The sequence below is a fragment of the Drosophila persimilis genome, unplaced genomic scaffold, assembly GCF_003286085.1.
Source record: "Drosophila persimilis strain 14011-0111.01,24,50 unplaced genomic scaffold, DperRS2 tig00000520-arrow-pilon, whole genome shotgun sequence".
Lineage (NCBI taxonomy): Eukaryota > Metazoa > Arthropoda > Insecta > Diptera > Drosophilidae > Drosophila > Drosophila persimilis.
Genome location: NW_020825317.1, coordinates 1,936,366 through 1,964,281, shown reverse-complemented (window position 1 = coordinate 1,964,281; position 27,916 = coordinate 1,936,366). Strand labels below are relative to the sequence as shown.

The 27,916-nt window shown below is 45.5% G+C and overlaps 1 protein-coding gene across 2 annotated transcripts; it reads right to left on the bottom strand.

Moving 5' to 3' along the window:
• Positions 1-26,654, bottom strand: LOC6602664 (neuroglian). Of its 2 annotated transcripts, none has more exons than XM_002027668.2 (7): positions 26,355-26,654; positions 24,822-24,951; positions 5,066-7,879; positions 4,827-4,991; positions 4,385-4,762; positions 4,211-4,314; positions 1-388 (listed from the first exon to the last, which is right to left on the bottom strand). In XM_002027668.2, exons 1-7 carry the CDS (start codon positions 26,422-26,424, stop codon positions 120-122), a joined length of 3,930 nt encoding a protein of 1,309 aa, XP_002027704.2. In that variant the 5' UTR covers positions 26,425-26,654; the 3' UTR covers positions 1-119. The 2 variants fall into 2 exon arrangements, with proteins under 2 accessions (XP_002027704.2, XP_026845975.1); XM_026990174.1 differs by lacking the exon at positions 1-388 and adding an exon at positions 2,356-2,691.
• Between the last annotated feature and the right edge of the window lie 1,262 nt (positions 26,655-27,916).

Sequence of the window (27,916 nt, the reverse complement as noted above, 5' to 3'; positions counted from 1 at the left end):
GCAGACACTTAAAGCAGTTTTCGTTTTACAAATACAATTACAAAAATGTTTTGGGGCATAGAATCAGTTGAAGAAAATCAAGAACTCATAGGAAATTCATTCAGCTCCAGGCATGACTCTTAGACGTATGTGGCTACCGCGGCAGTGTTGGTCGAGCCAGTTCCTCCATTGCTGGCTCCTGTCCCAGCTCCTCCTGCTACCGCTCCTGATCCCAATCCGGAGCCGTTGCTTCCGCCTGCGGCTGCGGCTGCTGCTGCGGCAGCACTTGTCTGGGGCGGCGCCTGTTGGTGCGCTGAGGCGGAGCTGTTAAGCGGCTGTGGACTGACTGGCGGCTGGAGCTTCCCGGGCACGTACTGGCCGATAAAAGAGCCATCTTCAGTGAATTGACCTGCGGCGAGAGAGCAACCCAGATAAACGAGATATTAATAATAGTAGTACTGACTCTTTCACTCTTTCAAAAACCTATAGTATTTGTACATAGACCATGTTAACCACAACCAACACCAGCGCGTGAGAGTTTTGATTAGTTTGTATTAGGAATTTATTTTTTATTATTTAGATTTTATTTCTTTCTTGGTTTAGTTCAAAATTGTGTTGGTAGGTTATACATAATTGGATATCCCTGTTCCTGGTAGCGAGTAGGGGGGTGTGAGGGACAAGAAAAGGCTTCGTTAGTCTGGAATTTGTTAAGCTACAACTACTGTGAGGATCATTGGAGCTTCTTCATACATATCTACTATAATCATTAACAAGAACAAATTGCCTAATAAATAAATTATAATAAACATGCTTGGAAAATTACAAAACATTACCTTTCGGATTTGTCAGCTACAAAATGAAGATAAAAGTAAACACATAAAAAGAAAAAACCAATTCTTACAACACAACAAAACTGTCGATATTAGATTCTCATCGGTTAATGACAGCCACATATGTACCTATGTATTTACTGAACAATAAAAGTTGTTCCCACAACGACTTGTTTTGACCGGTCATTCACATGCCAGCCATAAGATCCGGTAAATTCCAGCAAATGATGTTAAACTATTCCGTTGTGATAGCTTTTTGACTGAGAAACTACATAGTTTGCAGAGAAAAGGACCGACACTATTTGTACAAATAAGCGAAAAGGGCTTCCTTCTACAGGTTATACAACCTTATACAACTATTATCGATTGATTACAAAGTAGTCTTTTCGATCTAGCTTGACGATCTCTGTATAAGACTTGCGAGTCTAGGCATGGATCTACATATTTACATATGCTCCCGGAAGCTACCTATTACTTCTGGTCATGTACGATGTACACACTTCAGAAATACATGCTGCATATATAATATATTCTGCAGGTATATTTTAGGGTTGACATCGGGGGTTTCTTGTTTCGTTTATTATTATTCATTCAGTTTTCTTTATTTTTGTTGTTGTTCTTTCTAATTTAATATACATATATAAAAAATTATAATTCCATATAAATATGTAGTGTTCGTCCTCCATTCATTAATATTAAATAGCTCTACTACACAGAAAAAAAACATTATTTGTAATTCTTCTTCGGTTCTTGGATTCTTCAAATTTCTTCAAATTTTTCCAGAAAACAAACGCAAAGGAAACATTTTTTTACATTTTACCACACTATTACACTGTCAAAAATGAAGTAAAAAAATTATAAAAAATGTTACACAAATTATAAAATAAAAACAAAATACAAAGTAAAGTTATGCAAAATAAACATCTACGCAAAAATTGTCTCTTTTTTTTTTGTCCAAGGAGGGAGATAAACGGAAATTTTACATTACTGTTTATATAAAAAAATATTAAATTAAAACTTATTTACGTTTTATATTTATATATATATATGCATTACATGTAAGAGAGCGAGACATAGATATACAGTTGCATACAGTGAGTGCATGGGACGCAGTGGAACAGAAAGAGATACCCATAGAGAGCAGGGGCAGAGGCAGACGGCGCAAATAGCGAATAAAATCGATCTTCTCTGATAGAATACAAAATGAGTTTAGTCGGTGGCCTCGGATTCGCATGAAAGTATATTAATTGCTTTATCCTTCTCGTTATACTTTTTACTTTCTCCTTCTCCCTTAAGGCGCTCCAGTTGGGCCAAATCATGGGTGATATTGCTGCTCTTTCATTATTTTCCTTTTTCTCTTTATTCGATTTATTTTTTCTGTATCTCTCATTTCCATTTCCATTTCTTCTCCTTTGTAATGTTTGTTTGTTTTTAAATAGCCTTTTGCTGCATCGATCATCATAATCGTCGTCGTTGTTGTTGTTTTTGTTGTAGTTGCTGTTGCTTTTGCGGTTGCTTTTTTCATCTTTTCGTTTGGCAGTAGAATTTGCTTTGCTTTTTACATTTTTTAACTTTAATATTAATATATAAAAGTTCGATCTATATATATATTTAAATTTCCACATCCTTTTGCACTTCGTCAGAGAGAAACGATGGCCTCCCAGCATTTAATTGTGGTTCTTGGGCGGTGATTTTGTTCATTTTTGGGGCTGTGTGTTGTGTGTGGGTGTTGTGTGTGTTGTGTGGGTATGTGTGTCTGTGGAGGTGGGTTTTGGGACTCGGGTTTCGGTTTAGCTGCTGTGGCTGGTGTGGGGCCGCTGCTTACTTAATCAAAGCCCCTTGCGTCCATATTGGCCGATAAAAGATCCGTCTTCATTCATGCCTGGATATTCGATATTGGTTGTTGGTTGTTGTTCATTCATATTCATATTTAAACATTTTTTATAAATTGTGTGTGTGTAGTGTTTGTGTAGTGTAAAGAGAAAGGTAAGAGAAATGATACATATGAAATAAAATTAAAAATCAAATAAGTATTGTGCAGTTAAAGAAATATATAAACATTTAACAAAGAACACAAAAAACAATTGGCAAACTTTAGCGACTGATGGATGATGCTCTGGAATGAAATGAAGTGGATTGGAGTGGAGAGGAGTGAATCAGCAGCTGTGGCCAAGCCAGGTGCCACATGGATACATGGGTACATGGGTAGATGTTTCAGTGGGGAGCTTTGGAAAGGATGATCTCGGCGCGAGCAGAGAGGCAGCCGCAGAGAGGCAGTCCCTGCAGTTAGTATTAAACAAGAGAGCAAACGAAAACAGCGTGCAAGGGAAAGGATCAATGGAGATGCAGCGAAAGCGCACACCAACGCGTAACTGTCCCGCTCTCTTCTGCCCGAATTAGAGCATTTCCTTAAAAGGGAGCGAGAGAGCGATGGAGTGAGGGAAAGCGGAATGGGAGAACCTATTTCCGCTAATGGCAATGGCTTTTTGTGACGAAAGCGCATCAGGAAGCCGGCCGCAAAGAGAACAGAAAGTAAACAACATTACGAGTAAGCCCTTGGAAAGTTCTTCTGACCTGACAGATTGGACGGTGGATGGTGAATGACGATGTCGCCGCAACAGGAGGAGCACAGCACAAAGAGGCAACGACAATGAGTCAAAACGGGGAGAGAGCGAAAGGACTCTCCTAGATTTTGCGGACGCCACCGCTGGCTATGCAGTGGTCGTAGGACGGTGGCGGTGGTGCTGGGGACGAGTGTGGCGACGGTGGCAACGGCAGCGATGGCTGGAACGATGTCGATGGCGACGGCTGCTGCAGTGCTGGACTGCTGGGGGACAACGGAGACTGCAAAAGTTTGCTGCTTCCCTTGCGGGCAGCGGCGGCGGCACGGGCGGCAGCGGTGGCCACAGCTGCTCAACATTGACCACAGTATCATCATCATCATCATCATCATCATCATCATCAATAAAATCAAAATCGTTATAAAGAAATCAAGGCCATGAGAACACAAAATGGTCAAGATGATGTCAGATGTGTACGGGGGGATCATCTTAGCCCTAGAACGGCGCCGTCCTTATCAAAACTAAAAATATACACCCATATTCTCCGCTATATACAATAAGTATTTAAGGGTAGGCCGTAAGCGTGCCCTGTCCATCCCTCGAATCGTATCCCATATAAGGATGTATAATTGGAAGTCTCAATTCAGAAGCAGATCGCTATATGTTGATATATGATCTTTCAAAGCTTTCTTTGAAGCAATGCGGTGCCGTTCTAGGCTTAAGATGAGGAGTAGGGGGTACAAAGAGATGTACAAAGGATGTATGTGTGTATGTATGTATGTAGGTGGTCAGGAAAACTCGGATTCGGAATCGGAATCGACTCGACTCGACTCAACTAACCTGTGTCGCCATCGCCGTACTCGGCCATTGAATCGGTGTCGCTCTCCACTCCCGGTTTATTCGCTGAACTAACGGATTGGCGACCAGCGCTCTTGTTATCCAAACTGCGAACGGGATAAGTAATTATTATTAGAATGTGGATTGTGGCTTGTGGACTGTGGATGAGTCTCTTACGGTTGCGAGTACTCGTGGAAACCTCCTTCGTCGGGATAGTCGTGCCTTCCGTTGGCCAGTTCCCGGTCGTGAACATCGTACTTGCCGCCTCGGTTGCGACGAATGATGCAGATAATTATGAACAGGATGATGATGAAGGCCAGGGCCAGCATCATGCCAATGAACCAGCCGGCGTTGGCTACCGTTTCGTTGGGCACCATTATCGGTCCCTCTACGCTATTCGTGTCGATCTCCTGCGTGGCGCTTTCCGTGTAGTAATGTCCATCGACGGACACCACCCGGAACTCGTATGCGGTCTCTGGATCGAGACCGGCTATCTCCTGGAAGTCAGTCATTTTCTCCTCCTTTGCGTCGGACCATTGCGTCTCACCCTTGACCCTGTAATCGAATCAGGAGCTTGAGTTCATTTCTTTCGAGAGCACAGCGCGTGTCTTTACTGTACCTGTACTTGGTGAAGAAGTGAGTGCCCGCGTGTCCCTCGGTGCTCGGCTGCCAGTTGATGCGGAACTTGGCCTGTCCATTGTCCGACGGCAACTGCTCCCAGGCAAAGCTGGGCGTAGCTGGTGCCAAGTTGCTATCCCCCAGAGTGCTCTTCTCGATGTAGTGCCTGCAGGGATGTAGGGAAAGGAGTCATACTTTAGGATAGGATACTTTAACGTGCGTCTTGGGTCATATACTCACTCAGTTCCTTCGCCCATCTTGGTGGTAGCCGTAATGGAGATGCGGTACTTGGTCTTGGGCTTCAGGCCAGCCATCTTCATGCGCGTGATCCTCGGATCGGTGATATGGGGATCGTATTCGCGTCGCTCGCCCACAAAGCTGCCCTGGACCTCCTCATAGTAGATCTTGTAGCCGGTCAGTTTTCCGTTGGGATGCAGCGGCTTCTTCCAGGTAACCCAGAAAGCGGAGGAGCCCAGCGGATGAGCGTCCAGCGACTGCACAGGGGAGGGCACACCCTCGGGCGTGTCGAAATCGATGATGGCACTGGGTGGACCATTGAATCGTCCGTTGTAGGCCAGTATGCGGGCAAAGTTCTTCGAGTCTGGCTTGAATTGCGTGACCAGGGCCGTGTCTGTGTCGCCCTTAACATGGATCTCGCGCAGACCCTCTTCGCCCTCCTTTTCGGTCCAGGTCTGGATCTTGTAGCCCTTGAAGTGCCCGCGCACGGACTCCTCGCTGACGGGGGTCCAGGCAAGGTAGGCGCTCGTGGCCGTTGTAATCTGACGCATCGTAAAGTTGGTCGGCGCGTCCAGCGGACGGTCCTCCCCCGAGTAGCCAATGACCTCCTCGGCAGCAACGTTCGACTCGCCGCGCTCGTTGATGGCTACCACCTTGATGTGGTACTTGACAAATGTCGGTTGGTCGGTGATCACGATGTTGTTCTGGTGCCACTCGTTGATGTCCTTGTTCTCCCAGGCGGCTGCGGGAATGTCACGCTTCCAGCTAACGCGGTACTGGAACTTCGGGGCGTTGTGCTCGATCTCCGGCATGGGGGTCCACGAGATCACCAGGTTGTTGGGCTCCGTTCCCTGGCCCACAACGTTGTCCGGATTCTTGAAGGGCACGTCCGGCTGGGTAGTGCAGGACTCGCTATGGGCGGACGGCTGCGAGGCGCCGATTTTGTTGAAGGCGATCACGCGGAACGTGTAGTTGGCCCACGGAGACATCTGGACCACGAAGGAGAAGTCCGTGTTGGGCACCTTCTCGAAGGCCGTGTCCCACGAGGCGGGGGTGAATGAGGTGTTGAACTGGATCGTGTAGTGCAGGATGGGCGATCGGTTGTCGCCCTGCGGCTCCCACATGATCTCCGCCTTGTCCGCCTGGCAGGTTATGCCCGTCAGCTTGGGGGCGTTCGGCACGTCCTGGACGATCAGGTTCGCCTTCGCGGTGGCCTCGTCCAGTCGGGTGCGTGCCACACACGTGTATTCGCCGGAGTCCAGTTCCATCGTCTTGGCAATCGTCAGGCTGTTGTCGTTGGTCTTGACGAACCGCGGCTGCGCCTCAAAGTCGATCGGCTGTCCGTCCTTCCACCAGTCTATCTCGATCTCCAGATTTCCGTCGTGCGCCTCATTGCAGCGGAACGTGGCCGACTGTCCGGCGGCCACCTCGTAGTTTTGCGGCTCCTGGGTGATTCGCGTGTGCTCCATCACTGTCAGCGAGCCCTCGGCGGACTTGTTCCCGAACTTGTTCTCCGCATAGCACGTGTATTGCCCGGCGTCCGAGAAGGTCACGTCCAGGATCTGCAGATCCCCATTGGCCTGCACGATGTAGCGTCCTCCGGTCAGCCAGTTGGTGGCCCGCAGCCACCTCACCTGCGGCTTGGGGGCCCCGGTTACGCGGCAGCGCAGGGTCACGTTGCGTCCGTCGACGGTGGAGAGGGCGGTCGGCGGCTCCTCGATCTCTGGGGGCAGGGCCTGCACGTTGAGGAACACATCCTTGTAGACGTAGCCCAAGGAGTTGGTGGCGTTGCAGCCGTAGTTTCCCGTGTCGCTCTTCACCAGATTCACGATGCGAATGGTGTTGTCGGTGACGGTGCGCCTGGGATTGGGCGTGCTCTGCTCGATGGGCTTGCCGTTGTGGATCCAGCTGATCTTCGGCTCGGGGAAGCCGGCTGCCTCGCACTGGAAGACCACCTCCTCGTCCTCGGCGGCCGTCTTGAAGTCAGGTTCTACGGTGAAATAGGGGATGGCGTTCACCTCCAGTATTATGGAGAAGGACTGGGCGTTGCCCACGCCGTTAGACACGTCGCAGGTGTAGGTGCCGTTGTCGTCAAAGTTCGTCTGCCGTATGATCAGCGACTTGCCATAGTGGCCCTGCGTGATGCGGTCGCTCCACTGTATCCGGTGTCCATCCTTGCTCCACACGGTCTGGGGCAGCGGCGTGCCGCCGTAGATACAGAACAGCTCCATGCGTTTGCCGCGCAGCGCGAGGGACTGGCGACGGGAAACGTACTGCCTGATCGGCTGGTGCTTGTTTTGGGAGGCGCTGACGCCCATCTGCTTCACGTCCAGCAGGACCTTGTTGCCGATCTTGTACTCGCTGCGGAACACGGAGGTCGCGGAGCAGGCGTAGTAAAAGTCATCGCTGGCGTCGTCGCGGGTCACGTTCGAGAACCAGAGGTTGCCCTCCGGGTCGAGGGTCATGCGCGAGTTGTTAATCGACTTGATGCTGCCGTCGATCGACTGCTGCATCATCCAGTTGACCGTCGGACTGGGGAAGCCGTCTGGCGCCGCGCACTTCAGCATGAAGGGCTCCCCCTCCACTGCCACCACGGTCTTGGCCGCCTCGTCCTTGAACGCGTTCAGCTCAGCCTTCCGCACGTACACGGAGTTCGACGTGGCCGTCCCGAACTCGTTCGACGCAAAGCACTGGTAGTGTCCTCGGTCCTCGTCCTTCGGCGAGGTGATCACCAATGTGCCGCGTCCCGGCTGCCGCAGCATTCGGTCGTCGTACGCCTGCCAGTCGAACTTCTTGCCGTTCTTTATCCATGAGTATCTGGAATGATAGGATAGCGAATCACACATCAGACAGAGCGATCTTTTGTTGGGTTCAGTTTCAGCAGAGCTTCCTGTCTCAGAGATTCATTCAACACTATAGAGAAGACGCTGCCTTCTGCAAATTAAATGGCCTCCAGCCCAGAGGCCCCTCCCGCAAAAGAAACACACGCAAAACTCCACGACCCATATGTGATCCAAATCGAAAGAACTTTAGAGTGCATGCATGAAAGTAATCTACTAGATTTGCAGGAAATATAATCGAGTTTCATCAGTAACTACAAATTCGATTCTCTGGGTGCAAGTATTTCCCAGGGAAATGTGAAATTTTGCATTCGGGGCGGAAACTGTGGCTCACGATAAAATCAGAATCAAATTTCCCCATTGAGACGGTGCCCAGCGAGAGTTCCGTTGCTTTAAAGGAGACTCAAACACGGACGTTACCGACTTCGGTAAAGCATTCGACTCCGACAACCACTGCCTCCCTCATAGCACAGAGCGAGGGGTTTCTGACGGACACGGCTCAATCGACTCGGCTATTGAGGCTGATCAAGAGTATATGTATATGGGATATGTTATATCCACTTCCACCACTAATACGCTCCTTTTGAGTATCGGGTATAATTAATACGTGGAGCGCTATTTATCCCTCTCTACAATGCATAATGCCCGGGTGACGGTTTGCTAATCAGAGATTTATTCCAGACGGAATGGAATGTAATGATTCACCTACATATTTCCGTTAATTGTTCCTTATCAAATGACCAATTATGACATTTTATTCTCCGTCTCCTTTCCTCATCTCCCGATTCCCAATCCCAATCCCGATCCCAATCCCTGTCCCAGTCCCAGTCCCCGAGTTTTCCCCGTTTCCTGGACTGCCATTAGGCGGCTTTGCTGTCTAACAAATTGCGTTTTTCTACATTTAATTTCGCTTAATCAACATTTCTCAGGCTCGGCTCAGGGGCCCCGGGACTCGGGCAAAAAGTGAAGAAAATTAAGACATTTTATGCACAAATTATGACGACTTAACTTGCTTAATTTCCAATTGCAAAAAATGTCGATTCCAGTGAGTGTCGGGCCTGGGGGAGAGACCGGGGGGATAGGGAATGTGGCAGTTTCTGGCAGTCTGCTGCTTTTGTTTCCATCTCATTGCTCGAGTCGCGAGTAATTGAAATTAAGCGGCAAAAGGAAGTCGACGCCAGAAGAGCGCCAGCTCAAGTTCTCTCTGGGGTAGCTATGGCTTTGCCCGACTTTTGTACAGATACATATCCATACATATGTACATATGTATATGTTGTGCATATTGACATACACACAAAGAAATATATGTGTGCAACACTCGAAAGCCGCAGTCAATTATAAGTATCAACGGAATGCTGCTTGAGCTTGTTAGGCATTGGAACAAGCTTTTCTCTTTTTGTTCTTTCTTTCAATTTTTCATCATTTTCAGACTTGAGCTATGCCCCCCCAGTGCCCACTCCTCCCTCCCCTCCTTTGGTTGGATCTTTTCGGGTTCGGGTTCGGGTTCGGGCTCACTCTTGGCTACAGGTCACGCCATAGGTCAATCATTTGAATTGTTTTTAAGTGTAGTTGTAAGTTGGAACTACCAAGGGAACTGAGCGACTGAGCGACTGAGCACTGCTGGAGGGCTGGTGGAGTGCTGCAGTACGGGGCAAGTAGGAGGGCAGCTATAGAAATGGAAAGACTGGCACAAGAGTTTGTTGAACGGCCACCATCCATCCATCCATTCATCCATCCATCCATTCATCCGTCCGTCCATACACGCATATTTACGTGCATCCTGGCGAACTAGTTTTTGAGCCTGCTTATCGGCCCGGTCGGCCACGTGCATTTACCCAGGACCGGACAACATGTTTCGAATGACACATTAGGTCATCGCCTGGCCTGGCCGCCCTGCCCACCATACAGTCGCTGCTGAGTTGTTGGGCCACCCCAGCTCTTGACCAGCAGCAGCTCTGCTGCTTGGGCAAGTCAATAAATTTCCGGCTAAGTAGCAGGCTGGCAGGAGGAGGAGGAGGAGGCAGGGAGGTCTGCCCTCCCTTCGGCAGACACCATCGAAGGCAGTCAAGCGGTCACCTGAAACAGTTACTCCAGACAACAGCTGCTCCGCACCCTCGTTCTTCGGTCCTCGCCCCTCGCCCCTCACCCTTCACCCCTCTTCCTGTACCGTATCAAATCTTATCTCCCTGTCTTTCCCTTCGAGCCCTCTATTTTGCACGTCGAACGTTTTCTCTTTAAATTTCTTTCGATACATCCACAAGGTCCGGCCTTGTGGCCTTTCCTCAATCGAAAGATGACTAGCTGTAATTGTGCAGATCTGATGCCCTATGCAAACATACCGCTGACAGGATCTATCAGCCGTACTTCGGCACGATCGCACCCAAAAGAAATCCCTGAAAACAGATGTGTGGCTTTCAGTATATAGTATATATATATATAGTATATATGCCCCCTAGCTCACTCCGCCGGGGGGCGCCACCTGACGAGGAAGAGATGGAGAGCCATCTCCAGAGAAGTATCAGAGAAGCCAGCCAGGGCAGTAATAATGATCTAAACTGATCCAATCATTCCCCATGATCCTGCGTGTTTGGTTCGCATCGGACTCCACGAACCTAATATACCTAATATACCTAATATACCCCTCTTATGCCACTCTTTGTGTACCGAGCATATGGTAATAAATGCATATGGAAACCGTGTGTACACACATTCTGTAAGAGTGTATGCGCCAAGAAGCGCCAAGAAGTGCCAGAACAAGTCAGATGAATCATCAGGAGCGCAGAGGGAGTGGGGAGTGGGGAGCAGAGAGAGAGAAAGAGAGTACTTTGCATATTAGGAAGGAGGCGTCTCGAAGGGGTCTGGCTGGAGCTGGTTTCCGCTGTGTTTTTGGGGTTGGAAAGCAACAAAATGCCATAGCATACTTTTTTGCGCGTTGCCCCGCTCCGTGGCCACGCCCACGCGGCGGCGTCTGCCCTAACCCAGTTATAGGTGGTATGTATGTATGTACCCACACGTACACATGTATACAGCGTACATGCCAGTGTGAGCGAGTGTTTGTGGCAGCGTTTGAAGTGCAATACATACATACGTACCTGAAAGAAAAGCAAAGAAAAGAAATGCCAAAACCGCATTTAGCCACGAGGGAAGCAGGGGGACAAAAGGAGAGGTGTAGGCGTAGTGGCTGGGAGTGGCCTACACGATTTCATTCTGTCCTTTCCCTGATCAACAGGCTGGTCCGAGATTCACGTAGACTGGTCCATTCGTCCGTCGATCCATAGATCTGTCAAGCTTTTGGGCCCACTTTAGCCCCCTATTTGTAGATTTCAGAACCGTTTTGTGGAACTATTTCTGGGGTCTGTCGACAGTCAAATGTCAAAACATAAAATGGCCCCTACCACGCCCCTCTTCGCTCCCGTCCGCGTTTGCAGTGGATACGAAACTGCAAACGGCTGTCGGCTGTCGGCTGTGGGCTGTCGGCTGTGGGGGGGAAAGGGCACGGGAGCATTTACAAGCCTGTACAAGGGTTGGGCCTTCGGCTAATACCATCAACCCCCGAGATCTCCGGGCTGACTCATGGGTGAAATGGAGGGGGGGGGCTCGAGGAACAGCAAAAAGCTTTTTTCGGCTACTGTTTCCAAGAGTGAAACAGAAAGAGAAGGGGGGGGAGGGATTGGATTGGATGGGAGGGAATAAGAAATCGTCCGCGTCATCCTCATTCGGTCTCGTGTTGACATTTTCGTGCATGTTCAAACGTGCAATGACACCGAAAAAATAAGCTCTACAATGAAACGAAACGGACACCGACACCGACACCGACACCAACACCAACACCAGGACGATGAAGGGACGGGTCAGACCCCGGTCGGTGTCCCGGAAGCGTCGTCTCCAAGGTAGTATCCACACACTAAGCACACACAACGAACGGAACGGGAAAATAGGACATGGAATGGCACGACCCAAGCAGAAAACAGAAAACAGAAAACAGAGCACACTTCTCATTAATGGCCGCAGAGCATGCAAACAAAGTTTTTATAGTTCGATGGAGCCCCACAAAGGAGCAGAGCAGAGCAGAGCAGAGCAGTGCAGCCATCGCACAGTGGTCTCCGTATCATGAATACCCTTTTTGAAATCTATGTAAATCAAGTCAACATAAATAGAATAAAATAAATGAAGGAAATTCAAATAAGTTGCAGCTTTAAATGATTAAAAACAATTACAGATTTGAATCGTATGTTGGTATTGTCGGCATTTCGCCTTAATAAAGAGATCCGAGCTTGGGAGCAATCTATTTATTGAATCAGTATTTGCAGCCATTTGTGCTGCCTTCTAAGCATTTTAAATATTATTATCCTTATTTCGATACTTAACTCTCCTATCGGATGAATTGTACAACGCCCAGGATGTAAGTCCATTAGTTCCTTGGCGGGGTCAAGTTCATACTTTCCTCATTTGTCAAAATTAATTGTATACCCAGATGACATGCATTGCAGCTGTGTTGAACAGAACACCTGATCACCTAATCTCAGCAGTCGATTTCGCGTTGTTGTCAAATGCACTTGCCGCACTTCCTGCACTTCTTGGTTCCTCTACTGAAAGGCCCATTTTCGCACGGAAGTCTGTTTGAATTTGGGTTTTTCTGCGAAGAAGGGAGTACGAATTCGGCAATTCTCTGCAAATAATATATGAATATGAAGGCCGGATATAAGACTGAAGGAAAGAGTGGGGGCAGTCCGAGCTCAAAACGGCTTTCATGGACTTTCTGCTTCAAGCCCTTTTCCACAGCGGTAATCCGCGTTGGCTTCGCTTCAACTGAGATGTTTTCATCAACCGTAGTTTGAGGACACTTGAGGGTTACTTTTTGGCTACTTTTGCGAAAATATTTGTTGATTGTTTTTGCGATTTTCGGCCTAAGGGCGCAACCACTGTGCATCGGAGCCCAGATGGTAGCAACCCGGGGGCTTGGGCTTGGGCTTGGGCATGGCAACAGTTGATGGATTAGTTTCCATGGAAAAAGCCAAGGGAGTAGATATGTATGCACGTGCAAGTTGTCTGTGTGTAGTCGAGAGACCAAGGGACCAAGGACCAAGGGACCATCGAGGGGAAATGTCCACCCGATGCTAATATACTATAAAATGTAGACGGCAGATAAATAGATAAATGGTCTAGGGTCTCGGTAGTCGGTAGTCGGTATTCGGTATTCGGCACCCCATTCGACCATTAGTTGTATTATCATTGAATGCAAATGTATTATAGCTAATATTAAAAGAAAAGTAATAAGCTGCTAGCTGTGACTCCAAAAAAGACTATCTGCCAATTGACTTTGCATTGCCCTCTGGCGCTCCTTCTGTGAATGTGAGCCACATTGTGAGGTGAATGTCGAAAACAAAGTTAAAATACAACAGACAGAGGCGCAGCATCGGGGCATCGACGCGATGGGATGGGGCACACACAAGCAATCAAGTTACAGATAGACTGGAATTAGCTGAAAGAGAAGATCGGGAGCAAATTGCTCGTCGAAATTTCGTCTCCGAAATTTCGACTGTGTGCGCACTCCGTGCGGGTTGCACAAGTCCAAGTGGTGACCGTTCCCGTTCCCGTTCCCTTTTCCCTTCCAGAGACCACACTGCCACTCCGGTTAACATCATTAAATGGATGTCAAATGTCAGTTCGAATGGAAATACGACTTCAACTGCAATTACAGCCCATTAACGGCTTGCCAACGGCTTGCGTGGGGTGGGGGTAAGGAGTGATGAATATTTATATAAAATATGAATTAATTAATAATTGCTGGAAATGCTTCCCAAAAGAGCTCACACCTCAACCGTATCGAGCGGACGCTCCGGAGTACTCCCGATCCTTCCCCAACTCCCCCGCTGATTAAGGGAATGTTTACATATGTACATACATATGTACATACATATGTACATACATATGTACATACATATGTACATGCACGCACACAAACATACATATGTGAGTACATGCACGTAAAGTACTCGTAACAAAAATGATATAAATGATGGATGGTACGTATGCATGTCAGTATATACATATACATATGTACGTATGTATGTATGCATGTCAGTATATGTCTAATACGAAAGTTGAACGAAAGTTGACTTATGAAATAACCACAACGTTTTTATTTTTCAACCTTTTAGATGTATAACCCCGTAGATGCATATGTATGTATGTATGTATGTATGTATGTATGTATGCATGCATGCATGTACATGTACATATGTATGTACTGTAGGTATTCGTTCGTATGCATGAAAATGTATATATGTATAGAAATGCTGTTGCCATTGAATCCCCACTAGGCGGCAAAGGATTAGACGGGAGCAACAAACGCTTTTAGCTAAAACAAACAGGAGAGAAGAAGAGCAGGAGAGCTGCCACGTGCCACGTGCCACGTGCCACGAGGCTTACGAGGAAGAGACGCAACGCAATCCCCCAGAGTGGGTGTGGAAGAGTCCCATGGAGGATGGGCTGGGATGGGAATTGCGGGCGATGACTCATCCAGCCAGGCATAACTCCACTGACTGACTGAATCAAATGGGACTACAAGGAAGGAGGAGAAGGAGCTGGAACTCGAACTGGAACTGGAACTGGAACTGGAACTGGAGTGGCAGAAGTAGAAGTATAAGCCAGAAAAGGGGGAGCATAAAAACTCCGTACTTAACATCTGACACAAAGGCCGGGACCCAAACAGACGCCTACTAGAGGAGGCGCCAAAAAGGAGAGGGAGAGGGAGAGCACAGAGCACAGAGGACAGAGCACAGAGCTCAGAGCACAGAGCAGAGAAGTTCGCATCCAGCCGCTTGCTGAAGGGTTGCTGCACCGGCATTCCCATGCATGGGAGGCCGGTGCCACGAATGAATCGAATGAATGAATGAATGAATGAATGGGCTGCAGCTTTGAATTTTTTGTAATGCTGCAACGGGTGCCACAAGAGCCTAAGGGATGGGTGATGGGTGATGGGAGAGGGGTGGGTGAGTGCACAGAAGTCTAACGACATGCAAATATTGTCTGTGTGTGCTGTACATGTTTAAAAAGTCGCTTTTGGTTTTTGGTTTCACGAGCCATAAAAGATGATATTGAGGAGTGTGATTTTTGCTCGGCGGAAGGAAGGCTGGAGGCAGTGGCTCAGGGAGAGAGTAAGCGCCAGTCCAGAGATTTGGGACAGGAAGTGCACACAGATACACACTCGTACACCCAAGAGGCGCCAGCACGGATAAGCTCTAGTCTCGTTCCCAATTCTAGATTGCTTAGATTACGACATTTGAGGTTTGCTTTCAAATATTATATGTGTGTGTCCAGAGTGTTCTCTCAAAGTTGAGCATTTAAAAGCCAAATTGGTTTTTGGAATCAAATATGATTTCCCTCGTTACCTCAACGCACCCCACAGAGAACGTCCCCCTCTCGCGCACAAATCGATGGCCATTTTCGCGTAAGCTCTGGAAAGAGGGGAAATATTTCTGTTTCTAACAGCAGCCTGACAGCAAAACATAGATAGATAGACAGACTGACAGACGGCGGCAGCCAGGGAAGTATTGTTCGAGCCGGAGAGGAATGGCTGTGCGGCTGTGTGCGGATACGGACAGACACCTGTGGGCAAAATGCGCACACCTGTCCCCGTAGCTGTATCTGTATCTGTAGCTGTTCCTGTACCTGTACCTGCACCGGAAATGCCAAGATATGTTATATGTATGTACGTACATTTTTGGTTATGGCACAGACACATTCCATACTGCTAGCTGGGATGGGATGGGATGGGTGGTGGGGAGGGCAGAGTCCCTTCCGAAACATATTCCTATTCTAAGCATACAAAACGTAGTAATTAAAGCCACGAATTATGTACAAAGAACAGTTTGAAGAGGGGAAAAGAATGAAAACCCGTCTTGGCTCGTTTAATTATCATGTGCGTAATGTGCCCCACCAACCCATAAAAGGGTTAAAGAGCGCGCTGCGTCACATACACACACACACACACACACACACACACACACACACACACACTCGTAGGCATTCGTTAGATGTCGCCAGCGATGACATCGAGCGGCAAAAGAACACACGAGCGGACGGGAGAGACAGAGAGGGGACGTGGGACGTGGGACTGGAAGTAGCCCGCGATCACGAATGCAGTGCGCAACGTGAGAACCTTTATGAAATTCAGAGAGAAAGCCTCTGCCCTACCGTTCAGTTTGGCCAGATTCTTCAGCTGAAGTTTTTTTTCTGGAATACGTAGTATCTTAGTATCTGGGACGAGTATTAAGGCGGATCTTTACGTGGTTATCTGATTCGGGCATTTTTATGATTGGGGATTTCGTGAGAGGAATTGGTTTTGTGCCGGTGGTGAAGAGAACACAACTTTTCATGACTGAAGTTCGCTATCCGTATGATATATTCAGGATACATATACCCGTACATATGTATGTATAAATATCAGAGGTATCTCAATAATCTGAAAGATACATAAAGATGGACTTCTGTCCGGATATTATTTTCTAAATTTATTGAAAGTTGACTAATTTACCCAATGGACTGACATATAATTTCATGAACTTTGATGATTCTTGACAAATATTTTTCCCCAAACTATCTATAACATTTCAAACAATATAAAAATAAAAAAAAACTCAGAAGATTGGCCAACCTTGGCAAATGGTATATTTTTTAAACATTATTAGTACGGATCCGCAGGGATTTAGTAAAAAAAAAAAAAATAACAAAATATTTTAGCATTTAATAACTTTGAAAATTAGCGCTCAATACTTAGTTTACTTAATATAATAGCACAAAAAAAGGTTGTAAAGATAGTCCTACCCAATTCGCAGAGTTGTGAAATTTCATACCCCAACCTCAAAAAGCACTTCTGCTTTTTGTATCGTTCAGCCAGGTCATATCTAGGCTCGTATCCTTTCAGCCTTACAGCCACACGATCAATTATCATCATTGTCATTGATTCGGCGAATATAGGGCCCAGTTACTCAATTACTATTTTTTGTTACATTTTGTCGAACGCCACAGTGAAAATGCCCGCATGAACCACATTTAACGTTTCCTTTAGTTTCCCTTAGCCCAAGCCCAAGCCGAAAGATAATAAGAAGGAAGCCCTATTATTCGTTTTCATTCATGCTTTATTTTTTGCTGGCGCACTTCATCGATTTTCTCCGATTTAGCCGAATTAAATATGCCAGTGGAAAGACAGACAGACAGACAGACAGTGTACAATATCCTTCCTTCTTGCCTTCTTCCCCTTCTCCTATCTAAAAGCGAATTATATGCGCAATAACGGAAACAAGCAGAGAAAGAGACGGGCATAGGGACACAGACGGAAGCCCAACTAATGACAAAATGGCAAAACTGAGACAACAACGTCAACAGACCCCCACCACCATTGCGTCTGCAGTTTGCCCAAAGTTTGATTGATGATTGATACGCATGAATCATGTCGCTTTGGTGGGGGCCCAAGTTTTTGGGTGGAGCGGAAGCAGAGTGCTTTCCGGAGACGGGAGTCTCCTGTGCAGCAAGGCGCCCTTTTGCAGGCGCAGAGGTTTTAATCACAGACTACTCTCGAATTGAATTTCGCTGTCTATCGCTTCTTCTGGTAACGAAGGGGAGGCCAGCGAAGCGAAGAGTCGGAATCGGAATGGCTGGGGGAGTTGAGTGGGGGAAAGAGGGACACTCTCTTTGAGAGTAGAGAAAATAAAATTCAAGGACAGCAGCAGCCTCAGTTTAAAAGGACTCGGACTAATGTGGTGTAAAAAATCAATAAGATACCCCCCAGCGCCATTCGTTGGGCCACTCTCTCAGCACGAGTATGTACATACATATATACATAGATACATACATATATGATATGTATGTATTCGCTTCGTGGTTTGATGTAGTGCGGAGTGCGTATGGAGACACACAGGCATTGCCTGCTTTCAGTCGTATGCGTATGTAGGCGGGTGCATGTATTGGTCGATTCAAATGAAATTAATCAGTTTGGGTGTGGAATGGTGGAGCCCGCTCTCTCATATTGGGATTAGTATACTCAATATATGTACATACTTATGAGCGTACCAACATATGTACATATGTACATAGTCTGTACATGAAGAAAATATTTGATAGGAAAGGAATTTACTCAATTAAAGCGCCAAAATAGCATTTATTTCAAAACAAAAGAAATTCCATACTTTTAAAATTGTATCAAAAGTTGTAGGTCTTCCACACACACACCGCACAAATAGAGATAGGAAGAGACAGGGTAAAGGAAAAACTAGTTTCTTAAAAGTTCAATCGCAACTAACAAACAACTTCATGCTACATCAGTCGTAGAAACAGACAGACAGACAGACAGACAGACAGACATACAAACAAATGCAAAGCCTATAAAAAACGAAAGCCATGAAAACGTGCTCTCATGCCCAGTCAAGGGCACCCGAAGAGGCAGACAGAAGTGAAGACACAGCAACAGCGAAAAACGGGGGGGGGGGGGGGGGGGGGAACCGTTGTGAGCTGCGGCAAAGGCCGCGGCTCTACTTTATAACCGGTACTCAGTCAGTATATTATGTGACCTTATGATGTATGAAATTTATACAATCAGCCAGGCTCCGTTTTTCACATTCACAAAAGTTTTCCGATTTACTTTTGAAATCACATAAATTGGGGCTCTCTTTTTCCCATTCCGCAAGATTTCTTCGTTTTCAAAACGAAAACATTTTCGTTGACGAAATGAAAAGTAAACGGCTTTTTATACAACAAAACGAACCTTAATTGCAAAAGGAAAAAAATAGATGACTTATTGATTCATTAACATCAACTTGATACCTATATCAGGGTAATTTAACTTGTGCTTTCTTTATAAATAATTTTATTTTAACCCAACCTAAAATTTGGCTCGGAAAAAATTGGCCACAGCAACAACAAATTTCGTTTTGGTGTAAGCAGCTGACGCATTCCGATTTGGTTATCGGAACGTTGGCAATTAATAAATTTTTGCGTATAACAGCACAAATGTGCATGTAACAGCTCAGACTGTGCTTGTAACATGTGCTTAACAGAACATCTGGGTGAGCACAGCTGTTTCCCGCCCAATTTAATTCGGACTTCAAAATGTAACATATCGATAAAAAAAATATGTGAAAAATGGAACACCTTAAAACGAAAACGAAACGTTTGGCTGAAAACGTAATCCGCAAAAGTAAATGAAAAACGGAGCCTGCCTGATAATTTACATATCCCTTTTTATACCCGATACTCAAAATGAGTATTGGGGTATATTAGATTTGTGGTAAAAGTGGATGTGTGTAACGTCCAGAAGGAATCGTTTCCGACCCCATAAAGTATATATATTCTTGATCAGCATCAATAGCCGAGTCGATTGAGCCATGTCTGTCTGTCCGTCTGTCCGTCTGTCCGTCCGTCCGTCTGTCCGTCTGTCCGTCCCCTTCAGGGCCTAATGCTCAAAGACTATAAGAGCTAGAGCAACGATGTTTTGGATCCAGACTTCTGTGATATGTCACTGCTCCAAAAATATTTCAAAACTTTGCCCCGCCCACTTCCGCCGCCACAAAGGGCGAAAATCTGTGGCATCCACAATTTTAAAGATACGAGAAAACAAAAAACGCAGAATCGTAGAGAATGACCATATCTTTTAGACTGCAGAATCTGAATTCGATCGTATTACTATTATAGCCAGCATCAAGAAAACAATTTCATTTTTTCTCGCCCTGTCTCTCTCTAACACACAGGTAGCATAGGCGGCTTTGCTTAGAGTAAAACATTAGCGCCTAGATCTCAGAGACTATAAAAGCTAGAGCAACCAAATTTGGTATCCACACTCCTAATATATCAGACCGAGACGAGTTTGTTTCAAAATTTCGCCACACCCCCTTCCGCCCCCGCAAAGGATGCAAATCTGGGGATATTCACAAATCTCAAAGACTATTAACGCTAGAGTAACCAAATTTGGAATCCGCACTTCTCTTAGATCTCACTATAAAACGTGTATCTCAAAATTTCGCCCCACCCCCTTCCGCCCCCACAAAGGACGAAAATCTGTTGCATCCACAATATTGCAGATTCGAGAAAACTAAAAATGGGGAATCATAGATAACGACCATATCTATCAGATTGCTGAATCTGGATCAGATCAGATAATTTTTGTAGCCAAAAGGAACAAATCAATTTGCAGTGGCTACGCAGCGCGTGACATCACGCTCAGACTGATTTTCTGTCTCTCTCGCACGCACTCTTTGTCGTGTCGTTTAATATTAGCGGCGTCTGCCGGAGGAAAGCCATACTGACTTAGTATCGGGTATAACTGTAGAGTTGCGGTGTCCGCAGCAACTCACAACGTTCCCCCTCGTTTATATTCTAGTACCAGCACCAGCCATTTTCCTCTCGCCAGAGGGCGCACACTGTACAACGAAGAGTGTGGGAGAGAGTCAGAGAATGAATGCAACTCAATTTATTTCTTCTGGCTACAATAATGATCCCATCTTGTTCAGATTCTGCAGTTTGGTAGATATGGTAATTTTCTACGATTCTGCGTTTCGGGTTTCCAATTTCGGTTATTCATCATTTTGGATGCCACAGATTTTCGTTCTCTGTTAGGGGAGGATGCCGGCGGGGTACAATTTTGAAATACACTTGTAACAGTGTGATATCACAAGATACTGGTTGCTCCTGCTCCTATAGTCTTTGGCTATTGATGCTGATCAAGAATGTATATGCTTATGTATGTATGTATGTATATTTGTATTTTTATATTTGTATATATTACACACATCCACTTCGTCCAAAAATCGAATATACCCGTATACTCTTCGAGTACCGGGTATTAAAAGGGAGAAAACTTGCGCTATTGGGGGTTGTACATATGTACATATGTATGTATGCATGTAGTATATGAGAAAGATGTTGCGCTTACTACTGAGTTTTGAACTAGTTCGATTGAACATCCAGTCTTTGATTGGAACCGTTGAACTGGTTCCACTTGAAAGAGGGAAAGTAATACGCAACGATGGCCCCGCGAGAAACGCGGAAATTCTTAAGACTGTAGGAGAGACAGAAAGTGAGGGTTTTCGATTCAGGCAACACCCATTCGCATTAATCATCCTACGATACATCAGTAGGTGTTTATCTGCGTTTGTGCGTGTGAGGCAGCAGAGGCAGAACTTAGTTTCTTAGTGTTTTCTACTGATTTAATCCCCAACGATCCATACTTCTTGGATGCAAATGACACTCATTTAGGGTTACAGCCACGTCCACGTCCACCCGCAGATGAAAATCTGAATGACTCACACTGCAGCAACCTACAGAACTACTACTACTACTACTTCAACTACTACGAGAGAGAAATAAAGAGATAGAGAGAGAGATAGAGAACAAATAACATCATTAGTATCGGTGGGCTAAAAAAAAGTAACGTAAAAAGAGCTAAATATCATCATCATTCTCATGATTTTGTTGTTGCTTTGGGTTGAAAGTTAAAAATAACTCTGCACGCATTGCTTTGTACATTTGCAGCAGCAGTGGCAGTGGCAGAGGCAGAGGCAGTGGCAGCGGCAGAGGCAGTGGCAGCGTTGCAGCAGAGGTGGGAAAAGGCAGCCACCGACAACAATAAAAGTATGTCACGCTGAACCACAGAGGCGTATACCGTATACATACTCGTACATAAGAGGAGAGAGAGAAATAGAGAGAGAGGGGGAGAGAGAGAGAGAGCGATGTGCTCGAAAAGCTTTTGAGCGGAGAACAGAGAGGGAGAGAAGAGACCTAAGCGCGACTTTGACGAAGCACTGCTGATGTAAGCCCCACTGTTACCACATTACCTGCCTTACCGACTGCTCTGCTCTGCTTTGCTCTCTTCGGCGGAAGATATTTGGTGTTTTTTTTTTACCCGATACTCAAAGGCAGTATTGGGGTGTATTAGGTTTGTGGTGAAAATGGATGTAACGCCCAGAAGGAAGCGTTTCCGACCACATAAAGTGTATATATTCTTGATCAGCCTCAATTGCCGAGTCGATTGATCCACGTCTGTCTGTCCGTCCCGATGAGCGCCTAGATCTCAGAGACTATAAGAGCTGGAGAAACCATATTTTGTATCCAGACTCTTGGGATCACGACGCACAACGTTCTCGCTTGTTTTTGTTTTTTTTTTGTTTTGAGTGAAATGCCTATTACAAACATTGCCAAATATATAGAGAGATTGTATGTTTTTATGTATGCATGTACATACATATGTATGTATCGAAATCCTTGGATTAAAACGTGTAGCTGTGACTGCTTAATTTTCGGTAAAATGCCAAAACTCTAGATGGTATTACGTAATGCTCGGGGCTTGGCTCATTTTAGGTGTAGATCTGTTTATTTTTCTTGCTTCGTTAATATTCTCAGCGTGCTTGACCATCCAGTCAAACAGGTTTCATAGTGGTTGCCCCCCTACCCGCCCCCGTACCCGAACCGCTGCTCCTGATCCTCTCTTTACCTCAGTCTACCACTACCTGTGTGTCCATCCCAGCGCACATGTGCCCGTTCTTCCGTTCCCGTAAAAGAGTACTCTTGTCCAGCTAAATTAACCACTTGCTGCCTTCCATCCGAAGAGAGCGGAGTGTACGCGGGAAAAACGCACACATTTCCCACTATTAACCCATTTCAGACCTACATACATACATACATATGTACATACATATGTATGTATGGATGGTAGTGTAAAAATAAAACAACAGCATTTTCTCATGTTTCCCCATTATCATGTTCTGGTTCTGCTGCTGCTGCTGCTGCTGCTGCTGCTGCGTTTTCCTCTGCTTTCTTCTACACCTCACACATTGCCAACTTCTGTGCCTGTGTCGCTGCTGGTGACGGTAGCAGCGCCTGTCTGGCCTGGCATTTGGCCATCTGTTGCTGCTGCTGCTGCTGCTGACGATGCGACGCCCGCTATTACAGCAGAGCTGCTGCCGAGGCGCTTCGTCTGACACTACTCTCTGCCTCTTTCTGCCTGTATGACAGTTTCTCGACAGAGAGCTGGAGGGAAATATTCGACATTGAGCACTCGAATAAATATGTCAAGACTACTCCTTTCTTCGCTAACTCTATTTTATTTCTTCTTCGGAAGCATTGCCTATCCGAGCAGTATGACGCGACAGATCGATTGATTATCTGCTAATCTCTCTCAGTTCCGAAGTGAGGTTTACTTTGAAATAATGTACATATGTACATAGGGTACATGCTTATGTTTAAGACAATGCTCTAAATCTCCGAAATGTGGGGCTATTTAGTTCGCCTTCAGTACAGCTTAAAGCGAGTGTCATAGAAGCAGCTCCGATGGGAAAACCATCCCATGTTTTTACATTTTCCCTCGTAAACATTTCAGAGACGCTTTATAAATATTTTCATGGCTCGTCACGCCGCTTTTCTTTTGCCCCGACGCCACATCTTCTCGCCACATCCACATCCACATTTAGTCATTCTTTCATTTTATTTTGACAATGAGGTCATCACTTGATGTCCAGAATATAGTAGACAAATATGTGTGCACATACATACATACATATGTACGTACGAATAACTTTGAATTCCGCATTTCAAATGGTGATGTAGATGGAGATGACTCAGTGCAATGAATGGACCCAAGTGCACGGCCAAAACTCAAAGTCAAAGTAAAAAAGTACAAAAAGTACAACAAATCAGAAAGAAACGAAACGAAACTAATCGTAACGCGGCGGCGACGAAACGTGTTTTATTTGAGTTTAGGAAACAGGTTCAAATTGGCCGCATAAACATGGCTCAGACATTACTCACGACGCCAGATTAGGTTTCGGCATAGCTTCCTTTCCAGCACAAAAGCTGACCGAAAATTGACATATGTACATACATATGTATGTATATATGTACAGCATTTTGTGGGATCTTAATATTGGTTAGCTCATCGAATTTTAGATACACCTCAAAGGTTGAAGCGTATGCGGTGTTTAAGGTTATAGAACACAAAGAGTTTACCCTTCGGGAGGAGAGATCACCCCTACATGGTGCTAGACCACTCTGGGAAAGAGATACATACTATCTATATCAATCATAATGATCATCGTAATCATATCATAATGATCAAGAATTCTTAATGGGGTTGGAAATGATTCCATCTGGCTGTTACATACTCGAATGTACATATGTACATATGTACCTATGTACATCCCCATACATTATCATTTGTTATACCCCTGAATTCTTTTCATACCTTCCTTTATAGCTTCATAATAAGAGCATCAGAGCCTGCGATTGTTACATATGTACATATATGTAATTATACAAATCAATTTTCAGTGGCTATGCTGCGCCCCCCGACACGTACTGGCTGATTGTCTGTCTCTCGCCAACGCACCCTTTGTCGTGTCGTTCAATGTTAGCGCCGTTTGGCGGAGGAGAGCCATGCTGACTAAGTATCGGGTATAAATGTAGAGTTGCGGTCGCAGCAGCAACTCACAACGTTCCCGCTCGATTGCATTCCATTTGGCTTCGCTCAACAATTCCTTATTCTTTTAGGACAAGCTGTATCAAATTCTGAGCCAAATGCTGCTTCCTCGGTTCTATAATAAATTCGAAATACTTTGTGACGACTAAAATATTTCGTAAGAAACAAGGCCGGAAAGTAAACAAACAAAAAACGAAAACGTTTTTTATTCAGATCTGAAGGGGGAATATTTCGGTCAGAAGACTGCTTAAATTTGATTTACGTGAATCGGCGGAATCGGGTGAATCGGGGAAAGGGGATAGAGGATAGTACCAAATGTACCAATAAATGTATACCGAAAATGTATGAACTGATTCCATTGAATTTGCGACGACTCCGCTCGTTTATTGGCCCATTTTAGATATTTTTAGATTGTATCAAATCTTTTAGTATATGTATTTGTACGGGTACTTACTCTGGCTCGGGCTGTCCATCGGCCTCGCACTCGATAATAAATGGATTGTCGCTCTCCTTATTCTGCTGCGCCACCTTGAAGAGAAGCTCGCCGGGTGCCGGCTGCTTGATGATCCGTGGCGGGGAGTTGGCTGAGTTGGGGTAGAGCAGGAGGAAAGATTGATGAGCACTGGGATCATGCCACTAATTGGTCGCATCAATTTTAAATTAGGTTTGATATTATTTTTAGCTCTTGAGAACTATTGAATGCTTAGTTTTGAATGCTAGCCAGACCTGCAAGGGGGACAGGCAGGGCTGTGGGGCTGTAGGGCTGTGGGGCTGTGGGGCTTCCGCATCGAGCTACTCTCCGAGATGTGAACGAAATACATTTATATCTCTCCATTATATAAAAAAGTGTTTTAGCGTTGTGGCCCAATATTCTACTCATATCGGAGGTTGGCGCACGAACGAAGGGAATGTCAAATTTAATTTCCAAATGAACGCAAGGGAAAAGTTCCTTTTTCTTTTTACTGACTTTTGATTAGTGCTGATTGTTGTCGTGTGGAAAATAAAGACGTATAAATTTGGTATTTTCAACTACGAAGATCTCATCAGAAGTTCCAGTTTCAGGATCAAGTATTGTCGACCAGTTTATTTAACCTAAAAATTACATACATATGTACATAAGTACAGCTGCGGCGAAAAAATAGCACCATGGGGCTAATGTGTCTGTACTGACGGTTTTTGTTTAAACAATGGATTTTATCCAAAAACTATAAAAGCCAAAGAAACGTTTTAAAAATTTGAGTAAAAAATGGAGTATTAGTTGTAATATTAAAGGTTGTAGTTATGTTGTAACTCGGCATTAAAGTTCACCTAACTTTCGCATCTTTCCCCTGGGATATTAATCCACGAACCATGCAGGATACCCCAAGGATCTTTATGGTTCTTTGGTTCCGCATTAGCCACATATTTTTAAATTTTTTCTTTGCCCCATACCCTTCCGGACTGCGGGCATCTATTTTACGTTCTTGTAACAAGATCTCTAACTTTCCCGGTTCTTGGCGATTTGTTAAGATACTTTTTTAAATTGGTCCTTGCTCTCACGAAGCAAAAGTTTTGCCAGAAATGGAGATATGCGGCCTTTCTTCCACAAGTTTCTTGTTGGAAACATATTTTAAACCGACAATTTGCCCGACCTTAGCATAGGACTTGTGTTTTGAAATGAATGTTTCGATCCTTGATCCTTTGATTCTTTCTTCACTGCAGTGCTTTCCAAGACCCATAACTACATTAATTTGGTAACTTTCTTGTAACAATCGACGTAAGCCTAAGAAAATAAGAACTGTTAGGAGAGGAGACATGTAAACCCATTTAATATTACATTTTTGTGCACGAAATGTTGGACAGTGGTCATGTTTTGAAACAACAAAGACTGTTGAACCTAGCAGTGCTATTTTTTTCGCCGCCACTGTATGTGCATGGGGTAGATGGGACTAGGGGTCTCAGTGCAGATCCCCATCCCCCCGCATCCCCTTCGTTGCTGTGGACTTACTTCTTGCAGTTGCACTGCCCAAAAAGGCAGCTAGCAATATCGCGGCCAGCATCGTTGACTGCCGCCGCATTTTCGAGCCGCTCCCTCTCTCTCTTTCTTCGCGTGTGTGTTGCGAGTGTGTGGTGGAGAGTAGAGACTGTGGCTGTGGCTGTGGTTGTGGATGTGGTTGTGGTTGTAGTTGCGGGTGGTGTGTCTTCTCCTTCTCCTTTTCCTGCTCTGCTTCGACTCTTAGATCTCGCACAATTTACACACTAATGAAATTGCATCCACGTCGAGCTTTTATCTTTTCTCTTTGTGGCACTGAAAATAAAATTATTATACTGTTGATAATGATTTCCAGAACTTAACACTTTTCAATGCGAAACGAGACGAGACGAGACGAGGCGAGGCGACGCGTACGAGCGAGAGAGTAAGGTGTGGGTGTGCTGAGGGGCATGGGGCAGGACATAAAAGTTTAGCATGTCTGTGTGGCTGAAAAGAGAAAAGAGAGAACAGAGAGAGATGAGTAATGAGTAATGCAATTGTCTAATATGATTCAAACTATGATCAAATTATACAACGTTGTCCGCTCCAGCAGCGTAACGACTACGAGTACGACTCGTTTGCCTGTCACAGCAGCGCAGCGCAGCGCAGCAGAAGGGTATACAAAAACAACACAAAACAGCTTCCACATATCTATGTATGTACATATACCTATGTATCTCTATGTATGTATGTAGTGTGTAGTAGTGACAGGCGCGACATTAGACCCGAAAGAGAGTTAGCGGACCACTTGATTCTCACCAGTCGTGATTCGGTCCAAGGAATGAATCGCAATCTGGTATTCACCCAACCCTATTTGCATCCGGCATGCAATTCCTAAGGCGGTGGGCGCTAGGCTCCAGTCGAGGGATCATTGAAGCGTGGATTTATTCATGGCATATTTTGTATTTTGTATTGGCAAATCAGCTGTTAAATAGAACGATTGAGTCGAGGAACACGAGCCTCGAGACTACGATTACTGATAGTCAGATTCATGCGTTCAAACATATGTATATACACTACATATACATATGTATATGTACATGTCTACATATGTACATACATACATATGTCCATGCTGAGCGCGTTCTCTCACCATCTCGTCCCTTCTAATCCTCTCTGAGCGAGTCGTCCTTCCCTACGCGCTCCCTCACTAAAAAAAAAAAACATGCACAGCAATGGGACAGACAGGGGGCAAGGACAAACGGTAAATCGAAAAGAAGACAACGGAATCTCGTATTTTACAGAGAGAGACAGAATTCGATATCGAATTCCGACGCACTGCTCAAAATCGATTGATCGATTATTTATTACTTTTCAGCGATATTTGCCTTGGTTTTGAACATAACAGTACGACGGTACGATGACGGAGGAAGTGATTAAGAGAACTGCGCGAGGCATTGGAAATACGAATATGCACCACAAGGAAAACCCAAGCCCCCCCCCCCCCAGGCTGAGCATAGAATCAAGTGCAACAAATGCCATAGCAATAGTCGATGGATAACAAATGCCCAAATGCCAGAGGGGGCGTCATCATAGAC